This window comes from Antechinus flavipes, chromosome 2 (assembly GCF_016432865.1).
Source record: "Antechinus flavipes isolate AdamAnt ecotype Samford, QLD, Australia chromosome 2, AdamAnt_v2, whole genome shotgun sequence".
Taxonomy (NCBI): Eukaryota; Metazoa; Chordata; class Mammalia; order Dasyuromorphia; family Dasyuridae; genus Antechinus; species Antechinus flavipes.
The window spans coordinates 268,079,785-268,093,963 of NC_067399.1; the positions used below are offsets into that span (position 1 = coordinate 268,079,785).

Genomic DNA, 14,179 nt, shown 5'->3' on the forward strand with positions numbered 1-14,179 from the left:
TGTAGGATCCTTTTTTTCCCTTCTTTCAGTAAGTGGTATACTTGTGTTAAAAGGCCTTTGGAAGATAGTTCAATATTGTTTTCCAGAATGGTTGCACCAATTTACAGTTCCACCAACAGTGTGCCAATATATTTGTTTTCTTTGAGCTTCTGCAACATTTTTCATTTTCTTTTTCTTTAGATTTGCCAATCCAATGAATGTAAATTAAAACCTTGGGAATTTTTTTATATGACTATAAATAACTTGAGTTCCTTTCCTTTTTTATTTTATATTATTTCCCAGTTACATATAAAGCAATTTTTAACATTTATTTTTAAATCTTTGAGTTCTAGATTCTCTCCCTCTTCCTCTTCAACCCCGCCCCTATTGAGAAGATACCTGTGAAGTTATACAAAACATTTCCATAAATCATGTTGCAAAAGAAAACATAGATCTCATATACACACATACAAACTCTCAAGAAAAATAAAGTTTTTTTTTTTTTAAGTATGTTTTGATCTCTATTCAGATACAATCAGTTCTTTCTATGTGTATGGATAGCATTTTTCCTAAGTTCTTTAGAGTAATTTTGGATCATTGTATTGTTAAGAATAGCAAAGTCATTCACAGCTGATCGTCCCCTAACATTGCTATTACTTTGTACATAGTATATTTCTCTTTGTTTGAACTCATGGAGGACTTTCCAGGTTTTTCTGAGAAGATCCTACTCATCACTTCTTATAAAACAATAGTATTCTGTTGTTATCACATACCGTAATTTATTCAGTTGATTCCCAAGTTGATGGGAATCCTCTCAATTTCCAATTCTTTGCCCTGAGAAAAGAGGTGCTACAAATATTTTTGCACAAATAGGTCCTTTCCTTTAAAAAAAATCTTTTTTGGATATATGCTCAGGAGTTATTGCTAGGTCAAAGGGTATGCATGATTTTATAGCCCTTTGGGCATAGTACCAAACTGCTCTACAGAATAGCTGAATCAGTTCATAATTTCACTAACAATGCATTTAATTTTTCATTTTTTTCCACATTCTTTCTAACACTTGTTACTTTCCTTTTCTGGCATTAGCCAATCTAATAAATATGAGGTATAACCTCAGAATTGTTTTAATTTGCATTCTCCAATCATTAGTGAGTTAGGTTTTTTTTTTTTTTTCCCATTTGGCTATAAATAACTTGATTATTACATCTGAAAAGTGTTCATATCTTTTGATCATTTCTCAATTGGGGAATGGCATTTACTTTTTATAAACTAGACTCAATTCCCTATATTTTTTGAGAAATAAGGTCATCATCAGAAGAACTTGCTTCAAAATTATCTTCACAATTACTATTACTAAATGTAATTCCCCTGTTTATTCTATTCCCTTTCTGCTTTCATCCTCTTCTTCCTTAAAAGTGTTTTGCTTGTGAACATCTCCCTCCCTCAATATGCCTTTCCTTCTATTACCCTCCCCATTTTGTGTCTCCTCTTCCCCTCCTACTTTCCTGTAGTGTAAGAGAGATCTCTCTGCCCATATTGAGTGTGTATATTATTTCATCTTTGAGCCAATTCTGAGGGAGTAAGGTTCACTTTTCCTCTCTTCCCTTTGTTCTCCTCCATCGTAAAAGCTTATTCCTGCCTCTTTTATGGCAGATCATTTACACCATTTCATCTTTCCTTTTCTCTTTCTCCATGTACATTCTTCTTTCATCCCTTAATTTTTTTTTTAGATATTATCCTTTCATATTCAATTCATACCTGTGCTCTTTGTCTATAGATTCCTTCTAACTGCCCTAATAATAAGAAAATTCTTATGAATTACAAGTATCATTCACTCATGTTGAAATATTAACAGATTAACTTTATTAAGACTCTTAGTACTCCCTTATTCTTCTCCTGAGACCAGTATTTCAAAGTCAAATTTTCTATTAAACTCTAGTTAAATCACAAATTCTTGAAAATCCTCTATTTCATTTAATATCCACTTTTTCTTTAAAGGATTATACTCAGTTTTTGCTGGGTGATTCTTGGTTGTAATCCTAGATCTTTGGAATATCATATTCTAAACCCTTTGATCCATTAGTATAAAAACTACTAAAGCTTGTATTATCCTGATTGTTCATTTTACTTGAATTGTTTCTTTCTGGATGTTTGCAAACTATTTTCTCCTTGACCTGGGAATTCTGGAATTTGGCTATAATATTCCTGGAACTTTTCATCTTAGGATCTCTTTCAAGAAGTGATTGGTAGTTTCTCTCAGGTTCTATTTTACCCTCTGGTTTTAGAATATGAGAATCTTTGCTGATTTCTTGAAAGAGCTGTCTTTTTTGATCATGGTTTTCAAGTAGACCACTAATTTTTAAATTATCTTTCCTGGAATTATTTTCCAGATCACTTGTTTTTCAAAGGAGATATTTCACTTTTTCCCCCCTATTTTTTTTCATTCTTTTGGTTTTGTTTTATTGTTTATTGATTTCTCTTAGTCATTGGCTTCTATTTGTTTAAATCTAATTCTGAAGGAATTATTTTCCTCAGTGATCTTTTGTATCTCCTTTTCTATTTGACCATTTTTTTCTTTTTAAGGCTTTATTCTCATTAACTTTCTGTATTTCCTTTTCTATCACTCTCATTTCTCTTCTCATTTTTTCCCTCTATCTCTCTTTCTTGATTTTCAAAATTTCTTTTGTGCTCTTGCATGGCCAAAGACCAATTCTTATTTTTCTTGTAGTCTTTCGATATAGGAGTTTTATCTTTGTTATCTTCTTCTGAGTATGCATTTTGAGCTTTCTCATTATTATAGTAACTTTTTATGATTAGAATCATTTTTTCTTATTTTTCCAGGCTATTATTTGGCTTTTAACTTTCTGTTAAAGTAGGGCTCTGTTTCTGGGTTGAGGGTGCACTGTCCCAAGCTTCAGGAATTTTGTGCAGCTGTTTTCAGAGATTCTTCTAGGGACTTATAAGTTTTCAGTTCTTCCAAAGATATGATCCAAGGAGAGTCATGTTTATTACTCTCCTGGGCCTATATTCTGATCTGTGAATGACCAAGAGCATTTTTTTTTCTCCCCAGGAACTGCGAGGAGAATCCCCAATCCACTCTGGGTATAAGTTTTAGTGTGCTAGTGTTCCTCCTCTCCCTGGAACTGTGAACCAAGACTAGGTTCAGACTTTGAGTATGGGCAAAGCAACAGAGTCCTGCATCTGTGCTAATAAAGAGATTTCCTTCTGACTAGCTGTTTGACCTCTTTACGTCTGTGGACTGAAACCTCTAGAAGCCACTGCCTCTGCAGCTCTTACTGCTGCCACTTCTGAATCAGTGGCTCCCAAGGCCTTCTCATGGTTTGCTGGTTTCCCAAGATCATTTTACCCCCTGCATACCTTCCATGTTGTCTTTGATGTCTGTGGACTGAGAGGCCTGGAAACCACCAGTGTTGCCATTGATTCAGAGGCCTAAGGCCTGCTTCTGATCTGCTGGAGCCAAGGCTGTGTTGGAATGACTTGTCCTGGGACTGCATTGCCTTTCCTACCCCTGATACAGATCCTTCTTCCTGATCTTATAAGTTGCGTTTGGTTGGAAAATTGTTTGATTCCATCCTTTTGTGGGTTCTGATTCTCTAAAGTTGTTTAGAGTAATTATTTAATGATATTTGGAGGGATTTGGGGGGAGAGCTCAAGTGAGTTCCTGCTCTTATTCCACCATTTTGGCTCTACCTCCCAAGCTTCTTTGCTTAAGAGTTGACACTTCATATTCTTCAACAGTTTCTCTCTTGGGGAATGGACCTTATTCTTGTAAATTTGGACCTATACTCTTAAGTAACTTGAAAATGAGACTTTTATCATAGAATTATGCTGCAAAGATTTTTTTAAAACTTCCATGAAGATAGAGTCCTTTTCATCTCTATGCTAATATGATTTGCTTTTACAATCCATGCTTTACAACTTTATTTAAATAGAAAATTTCTCTCAAAGTTCAGCTAAAATGTCATCTCTTAAACCTACATAGAACCTTTCTTAATTTCTCCAACTGCTACTGCTGCAACTTCAAATTCTCTTGTATTGTATTTAATTTTTGTATGTTCATATTTTTTATTTCTCAAAATAGGCATCCCATGGAATTCCACATGTAGTATCTGTGGAGTACTCCTGTAACTTCTAAAAGAGAATTTCCTTATTGTTTTTCATCCTAATTTTTAAGGCAATCAATGAATATGTTCTGATATTTCCTAATAAATTAGTAGAAGAGCACATTCTCATAAATTAATCAGTTAACTCTAAGCCTCTACCCCAGTTTATAAAGTAAACTGGAGAAATCTCTTTTCCCACAAACTTTTTCCTCTTTCTTAACACATCTAATATGATAGTCTTAAATAAACATTGATGTTACTGGCTAGTTAATTTATTTTTTTTAAACTTACTACACCAAACTCTGTTTTCCTTTATATTACCAATAATTCAGCTTATCATTGATTAAATTTGAGGTATTGTGGTACAGTAGAATTAACATTGGCTTAGAGTTAAAAGATTTGGGTTTAATTTCATCTCTGCAGTTACTTATTCTCTAGGTATCACAGGGCAAGTCTCTTAACCTTTGTATTTTAAGTATATGGGATACATAATTCAAGTCAAAACTATATTGATCTCCCTGTTTTCTCTAGAGTCTCTCTTAGCTTTAGATCTCTGATCCTACCACTATCCAATTGAAGTATTATCCATATTTGAAATATTATGGGATTAGTGTCTACATGTGGAGGAAGGGGTTACCGTAAAGTATAGATTCTTTCCTAAAGTATAGATTCTTTCCTTGGATTCATTGAATTTAAAATTTTGATAATTTTGTAGAACAGTAGATAACATACCAGGTCTGGAGGAAAGACAACTCATCTTTCTGAGTTCATATTTGGTCTCTGACACTAGCTATGTGACCCTGGATAAGTCACAAAATTGTTTGCCCCAGTTTCCTTATCTATAAGCTAGAGAAGGAAATGACAAACTATCTCTAGTATTTTTACCAAGAATATTCCAAGTGAGGTCATGAAGAGTTAACACAACTGAAACAACTAAAAACAAATGGCAATATATAAAGCTTTCTATGTAGTCCTGTTTTTTGCAGCTACAAACATTTTTTAGAGATCCAAAGCATTAACAGAGTGCCAGTAGGATCTGTGACATAAAAGTGAAATTTTGTCCTAGTGAGGTTGATAGTAGTCCCAGATGTGTTCTATTTGGTTTACATGAAGTGTGATTATCTCAAAAGTAAACATAATATAAACTTCAGTTATAATTTATTGTGTTGATAAAAATTATTTTCACATGATATGAGAACTTCTTGTCACCCCTTTAAATATATTATTTTGTTTTGGTTTTGTTAAATTTGTGAAAAATGATAGAATTTTTTTAATATAAATTTATTCACCTATCCAAAGAAGAAATTAGATGAAATTATTGTATAAGAAAACATTGAGCTTATAAAGGATTGAAGATAAACATTTTGTGCAAATATACATAATATTTTTATTGAATTGAAGTTCCTGGAACCATTTAGGAGATAAATGTATTGAAAGTCTGGGCTTACAAGAGAAATTAAGAATCTGTCAACTAGATTAGTGCTTTCTTTCTTTGATTTATATGTATGATTTCCTCTGAAAAGCTGATTCCAAATTTAATTAAAAGTGGGAGAGCAGGTATTTATAACTAATGAAATCAGGAAGCAGAATAAAATGGAGTTTTTTGAGGTGGGAAATAACCAAGACATCATCTAGTCCATGACTCTAAATTGACAGATGAAGAAATTGAGATCTAGAGAATAAGTGATATGTCCAATGTAACAAAGCTAGTTAGTGGCAAAGATAGAAATAGAATTCAGGTCTTTTGAGTAGCTATTTTAAAAAAAATTCAAGTTAAAACTGTCACACTCAACTGTAGTTCCCCTTGTGGGAAAAAAAATGAAAACAAAAGCCTTGTAACAAGTCATAGTCAAGTAAAATTAATTCTCACATTGGCTATGTCCATATATGGATGTTTATCTTGTTACCTCACTGTTAGGAAGAGAATTGCATTCTTTATCCTTGGTGGTCTAGAATCATGACTCTCAGAATTAAGATTGGTTATGATATTGATTAGAGTTCTGGGTTTTCAAAGTTGCTGGGTTTTTTTTTTTTTATAATATTGTTTATATTACATAAATTATTCTCCTAGTTCTAATCTTTGTTCTGAATCAGTTCATACCACTTTCCCAAGTTTCCTCAAAGTACTACTTAAAATCAATCTTGCCTATGACTTAGTAGATAAATTTTATTAAGGGAGTTGCCTGAAGTATATTGAAGTGGAGTGAGTTGTTTAAGGTTAAATATACAATTAAGTGTCAGATATGGGATTGGAACATAGATCTGAAAGCTCTAAGTCTTGAATATTAATCTAGAACATCATTTTGCCTATAGGATGAATTGATATGACTGTAGATATTATCTGAATAAATAAATATTGAAATTATTTTAATTCAATAGACTTATTAAACAACTGTCATATCCAAAGCATAGTGTTAGATACTGGAGATATGGAGACCAAAGTAAACAACTTGTCACTTTTCCTCCCAGCACTTCATTCGTAAAATGAAGAGCACAGATCAGATGATCTCTTAGGTGCCTTCCCTTTAATCCCTACCCTGAAGCATCTTAAATTTTCATGGGCTGAATTCAATCTTTATAAATATGTAGGTCAATATAAAGATAACTAAGTGGTGCAGGAGACTAGTGTACTAGGCGCAAAGTCAGAAAGACCTGATTTCAAATTTTACTTAACACTAGCTGTTTGACATTGAGAAATCATTTGACTCTGCTTCATTTTTCTCATTTGTAAAATGAGTTGGAAGGAAATGGCAAGCCATTTCAGTATCTTTGTCAATATAACTCCAAATGCAGTTGTGAAGAGCTGGACATGATTGAAATCACTGAACAGAAACAAAATACAAAATATTTCAAATTATTCACTCTCAAGATCTCCTCATCTTAAAATATTTTCTAAGTAACAATAAAAATAGTGAAAAGATAAATAGGCTCAGTTTATAATCTAAATCCTCACTCTACAACTTACCTACCAGATTGGGCTATCACCTCACCATTCGCCTTCAGTGTGTTCCTTTGTTTGAAAATTCTGTATTTCTCTCTGATTGCAATATAAATAAATTGGTATTCTGTGAACTAAATCTGCATTTCTAGATTCAGATTTTAAATCTGAATTTTTAAAATAAGATTCAATTTTCTCCTTTCTGTTTAAAAACATTTTTCCTGATGTTTTAATGAAAGAAGGTGTCATGTGTCCTATTAACAGTTTAGGTATAGTTTATAGACATAGAGAAGTATACAGATACTAGATGGAACATTGAGTTCAGCATTGAAGCTCTGGCTTTGGATCTCAACACTGTTATTTCATAATTGTGTGACCTTTGAATAGTCCTTTGACCTTTCTGTAACTCAGATTTTGTGTCTGTAAAATGAAGGGTTTGAGCTACATAATCCTTAAGTTCCTTTCAGATACAATATTCTATATATTTTCCTCCTGATGTTATTATTTACTTTTTTGTGGAATGAAGCCTCTCTGTGATTGCTATGGCAGGTAGGAACTTATAAAGATTATATTCCTTCCCACTTACACCTACCCCAATCCATTCCTTACTCTGTTCATGTTAACACAGAGAATTGTAATTTGTTTTGTTTATTGAACTTTTGGTAGAGAAAGACAAAAGCTTTTATTCTTGAGGAAATTTTGAGGACTTTCCTATTTTTTTATGTTTCATGTAAACAATGCTAAAGAGACTGTCTAGCTCTCCCCTTTTTAATCTGGGCAAGGGGTCATGAGGACTGAAGAGAATAAGAATTTCTTTTCCTTGATAACTTGGCCTCTGAACCATGGGTTGGAGAATTAGGATGAATAATATTAAATTTAAGGAAAAGGAGAATATTTTTAGCATGTAATCTTTTTTGTAAGAAAGTCAGATCAAATTCTTATCAGAGAAATCGAGCGATTCTTGTGCTCCTGACATTTTAAAGTTTTTTTTTCTTTTTAATTAAGCTTTTACTTCTACAAATAAATGTCTTTTCCTAAATAATCTCTTGAAGTTTATTCCAGCATCAATTGGATCAGACTAGAGAACTCTATAGGAATAAGAATGGAGAATTCCATTTTATATTTACAAGAATCTCCTACACAGTATATACTACTTTTTCAGTTTTCTTCCCTTAATTTTTAGTCATTATTAATCATTCTGAAAGTTTTTCATCTATTTACTAAAATATATTCTTTATTTCAGCATTTATTTGATATTGAATAGGATGACATTATTTTATACTGTTATGTACTTTAGAATGTAATCTTTATTAATTTCAATTTTTTAAATACTTCATTTAAAAATAACAATTATATGACAGGTAAGTTTCCCCTTCTCTATTTTAGTTGCAGCTGACAGAAAAGTATTATGTATTCTTTTGGATTGATGCATCTCTCCACACATGCTACCTTCACCTATTATTTAGGATGAATGAGGAAAGATTTCCCAACATTTCTAAATGTGATTCTTTCAGTCAGTTTATCTTTTGATTTTTTTTTTTTTATGTCAGGGTGACAGCTTTTCTGAATTGAATTGGCGTCTAAGAAGGTCTTATGTTAACCTTTATATTTGCTTCCTTGATTGTTTTTTTAAAAGTTCTTTGCCAGGTAATTTCTATAAGACATGTTCTTCTCCTTATGCCTTTTTTTTGGTCTGGGCACTCTACCCTACTAACTTGTTTTTTGAAGAAAAGCTTCATGTTAACTTCAAGACAGTAGGAGAACAGCTAAAATAAGGAAGTTATCAGACAAATACTCCCAATATCACTACTTATAGAGAAGAATGTACATTTTGCACGAGTATTTTTATTCATTATCATTATGATATTTTTCCGAATAGAAATATTTGCTTTTAAAATTTTTACTAGTTTTTTCGTTTGTTTTGAGATACATCGTTTTGTTGCTGTAAATTCCTTGGTATGAAAACTCTTTACCAAGATAGATATACAACTCATATCCATAACTTCATTGTTACACAAAATAAAAGAGAAAGTGAATTGAGGGTGATGTGGTTAGGGAGTCAACCTTGGTGCCAGGAAGATTAGTTGCAATCCTTCCTCTTATACATTCTAGTTATGTAACCTTGGACAGTCACCTAATTAATCCCCTGACCATTCCCCAGATCACTTGCTGATACTTCATTATTGGAGAGTATCTCTCCTATGTCCAGTTTATATAATGGGGACTTTGGTCAGATTATTTAATTTTTTAGTGCTTTTATTTCCTTGAAAATGCTTACTTCTAGGTTGGACTAATAACTTAGTACTGTACTATATAAAGTCCTTCATAAATACAATGTTGGACAAATATTCAAATATCCTTATTTGATGTGATATAATAGAATTCTAATAACTGCTTAAGTGTCTGGAACTAGGAAAATTAATTGGCAGCAAACAAAGTAACTGCTTCTCTTAAAAAGAAATGTATAACATAACAAGTTATCTCCTCTCATCCAAGTAAATCAATTGCATTGAAAGAGTATTTGATTTAATTGTGAATCACTAGTAAACTTAAATTTTCAACCCTAAATGTCATTTAGAAAAAAGTTTTTACTTTAATGAAAGTTAAGCAATAGTCTTCATCTATTGCATGGAGTTAGGAAAAGAGAAGAGATGAGTGAGGGGTTAGTATGGGAAGCTGCATACTCTGCCAACTTTTATGTCAAAACCTCACCATATGTCTTTATTGTAGAGTTCCCAGAATAGTTCCATATTATGCCCATACTCAAAGATAGCATAAGCTCACTTTACATACTAAATGTGTTCCCAGAAAGTCACATATGGAAACATAAATAAAAAGAAATATTACTCTACCATAAGAAAAAAAATTATTACTATGAAGAATTCAGAGAAGCCCAAGAAGTCTTATACACTGATCCAGAGATAAAATAGACAGAACCAGAAGAAAACAATATATACAACAACTGTAACAATGTAAATGGAAAAAACAAGAACAAAATTGGTCATAAAGACCTAGCTTGATTTTAGAAGTGATTTGGAAATATATACTCCCCTCCTTTCTTTGCAGTAAAGGAAGATAATCTAATAGAACGTTTCATATGCCATCACATTTGGTTAGCTTTGCTGGACCATCTTTTCTTTTCTTTTTTTTTTTTAATTTTTAAATTTTTATTAAAGCTTTTTACTTTCAAAATGAATACATGGACAATTTTTCAACATTTACCCTTGCAAAACTTGAGTTCCAATTTTTCCTCCCTTTCCCCCCATCCTCTCCCTTAGATGGCAAGTAATCCAATATATGTTAAATATGGCAAGAATATATATTAAATCTATTATATGCACACATATTTATACAATTATATTGCTACACAAGAAAAATCAGGTCAAAAAGGGAAAAAATGAGAAAGAAAATAAAATTCAAGCAAACGACAACAAAAAGAATGAAAATGCTCTGTTGTGATTCACACTCAGCACCCACAGTCTTCTCTCTGGGTGTGGATGGCTCTCTTCATCACAAGATCATTAGAAATGGTCTGAATCATCTTGTTGAAAAGAGCCACATCCATCAGAATTGATCTTCGTATAATCTTGTTGCCTAGTACAATAATCTGCTGTGAACCATCTTATCTTATGAGAGATGACTCCCTGGGAAGGAAAGGGAGCTTGACTGTTAAGGAAAAACTTAGAAGTTATTTATTTACGTTAAATAGATTTACATTTTTTACATTAACAGATATGAGAGAAACAGGTGATTAATTTTCATAGTTATTTTCAAGGACAATTGGGCCTATGCATGGAAATGGAGACAAAAATATATTAATAATTTTTTTTAATAAAAAAAAGTCATGATGAAATCACATTTGTGTTTTAATCATTGTTTTCCATTGACTTCTATACGAATATCAAAAATATATTCCCAAAGCAAGGAAGGATTGCTCCTGTATTTGAAAAACTGTATCTGATGATGGAATAATCAATTCAAGAGTATGCTAGAAGCTACTCATACCAACTAGTGAGCCAATTTAATATTTTTGGTGTATTTACATATTGGAAATCAGCAAATGCTACAAATTAGGGCTTCTTTTTTTAAAAACTGTTTTGACTTAAGAAATTCATAGATTATGTGAATCTATGGATATGAGTTAAATGGGACATTTAGGAGGTTTGAGGACTTGTAATTGTCTTTTTGAAGACAGTGGTTTAATGTTTTTTATAAATTTAATTTATAGCACCTAATTAATAATAATAATAATTATGATGATGATGATGCAGATTAAAATTAAAAGTATGTTGTGGGTATTTTTTTTTCTGGAGAGGTAGTTGTGAAACACTTAGCAGCACTACCACTACCAAAGAAGCTATCATTTTGATGAAAAGCCAGATTTCATTTCTCTTGTTATCTCTCTCTGGATCAAGCTTAGTAGAGTATAATTCTTTTCTCCTAATTTCATGACTATCTTGGGCAAATCTTACTAATGTATCTTCTTAGGTTTAAAGGAGTCAAAAATTTTAGTATTTGTAAGAGTAGTTATTGGCTCAAAACTTTTATCCTTGTCTACAGCTATTCTCATTACCTAAACCTTGTTCCTGCTTCACATTTCTAATCACTTCTTTCTTCAGTGATACTTTTCTCCAAGTGTTTGGCTCAGTTCCACGCTGGATACCCACATCTTTTCTTTTTATCTCTGGTTTAGTTAATTTCTAGCCAGTCTCTTGGCTGCTAACTTACCATAAGAAATGAACATTTGCAAATACATTCATTTATGTGTAGTTCATAGAAATTGTCATTTTGTCCAGCAAAAAGTGGATATTCAAGAATGTATATGAGGTAGGAAGGGTAACATTCATCACAAATATGCATCAGAACTTTTTACTTTAATTTTTCCATCATTTGGACACAAATCATGAATATGAGTAGGATGGTTTGAGGACATTCAATTGTCTTTTTGAAGAGAAAGAGTTATTTAATATCTTTTATGAATTTGTACTTGATAGTGCCTAATTAGTTTAGAATTGTTCAACTATCCTCTCAATGATGCTCTAGTTTTCCTTGATTTCTTCACTAGGCAGTTGTGATTACTTTGTTATTTTTATATCAACTGGCACTGGTAGACAGTCTTGAAGCCAGATCCTTGATGTCATGCTGGGGTGTGGGGGGATGATCATTTTAAAAGCACACACACACACACACACACACACACACACGCACATACACGCACATGCACGCACATGCACAATCCATCATGATGGTAAAGAAGTATGGCTCCATCACTTTTGTTTCTTAATCACAAAATTATCTGTGATGAGCTTTAAAAGAAGTTGCTTTCTTAAAAGACAAAATTTTAATTATTCATAGTGCTTTGCTGTACCATAAAAGTCGATTTATTTGCACTGTAATTTGTTCAAGTTGCATCTGGTAGGAAAATATATCAGAAGTAATTAATTGTAGTCAACATGCAATGAGGTAGATACATCCACTGAGGACAATTGGAAGCAGTAGCAGTGGAGTATTGATTGCCTTTTAGAGAGGGAGGAAAAAAAAAAAAAGAAATCTTGTCCCATTTCTAAATGTTAACAATTCAGAGAGAAAAATTCCCACTTGGGAAGAATGTTTTCCAGGTTGCTTCCCTGCCAGGTGTTTGACATTGAGTGCAGTCTTAGATGAATGAGGCTTATGGCAGCCTTTGGAAATGACCGACTCCTGGGAGTCTCAGCTTCCTGCTGTGAAAGTTTCTATTTTCAAAGCACATCAGTTTCAGTGGGAATGTTCCAGTGGTCCCATATGCTGCTTCTAACGGAGAGCTAAGTTTCTCTCCTGAATCCTAGACAGCTCCTGAAGAGGTTCCCTGGCTGCTAACAAAATGAATTTCAATATGTTACCAATGAACAAACGGCATGTTCCCAACCACTAATGCAATTGAGTCCCGTCAATTATTAATAGATGTGTAGTTTGTTTTTGTTTCTTGGGGGTCCCTTTTTTAGCACCACTAAATGCTTCAGAGATGGCTTGGGTGGGTTCAGAAGCAGAAACGAAAACAAAAATGACAGAGAAAGAAGGAAAAAAAAACCCAACCCAAACAATATGCTTGTTGGCTTTGAAACTAGCTGTATTTTCTCTCTTTGCCTTTTTCTCTCTCCTTGACCTAGCAGCAGGAAGTCTTTGTCTGAGGTGTTCATCTGGAACAACTTTTCCACACTTGTTTTCATGTTCTGTTAGATTACAGGGCAGCAGGCCTACGTTTGAAGCTCTTTTCCCTTTTGTTTCTTTGCAGTGCACTCCAGTAATTAACTTTGTCCTTCTTTTATTTGTTCCAGTCAATCGCAGTCCACTCTGCTGAGCATCTTCTCCCAGGAGTACCAGGTTAGAAGTTTTCTCCTTTGTGAGGGTTGACAGGTGCCTAATTGAATGATGAATGTCCCTTTATTTCTTTGTAATTGAACTGCCAGCTTTCTGATTGGGTTGGAGGATGTTCTCTTTTCCACATCAAGCGCCGCCTGAGTCTCAGTGGATGCCTGCCAAGCCTACCCATCCATCTGTCTAATAACATCTAGCCTTTGCTTATTTGGTGGACCTGTAATAAATTATGCTAAACCATTATTATTCTGACAATAATAATTTCCCTGTGTTGCGTGGTTCCATGTGCTAAATGTTTGCTGACTTGCACTGTCAGGGCTGCTTTCCATTGCTGACAGAGATGATGATAAATGACCATTGCTGGAGTGGCAGAAGGCAAGAGAGGCAGAAAATGGAGTCATTTATCATGAGATGACAGGTGTCAGTCAAGTGGCAAGTCTCTATGGAATTACTTTTTGTAGTTTTCAAATAAGTTGTTTTTAAGCAATGTTCTTCCCCGTTAAAAATGGCAATCAGATTGTAAAACTCGAGTATAAGGGACTTGGATGGAATTGGATTGAGGGGAAATTAATACAAGGGTTGGAAGAGAGAACAAGTTATTCTTTGCCCTCTACAACCCTAAGCAAACTTATTTAGATTCAATTACTATGACCCTTCTGGCTTTTACATATATAGTACACTCTGGTATAGTCTGGAGACATACCTGCCAACAGATAGAGACAAAAATGCCTTGGTTCATAGAACCCTAAAGGGGAAAAAAGACTAAACTGCAACTACCAAGATC

At 33.2% G+C, this 14,179-nt stretch overlaps 1 protein-coding gene across 1 annotated transcript in view; it reads left to right on the forward strand.

The window, feature by feature from the left end:
• CDIN1 (CDAN1 interacting nuclease 1) overlaps positions 1-14,179 on the forward strand; it is a 264,630-nt gene that overhangs the window by 46,325 nt on the left and 204,126 nt on the right. The window contains exon 2 of the mRNA XM_051977033.1: positions 13,356-13,401. Coding sequence (XP_051832993.1) covers positions 13,356-13,401 — 46 coding nt within the window. The remainder of the gene's footprint in view (positions 1-13,355; positions 13,402-14,179) is intronic.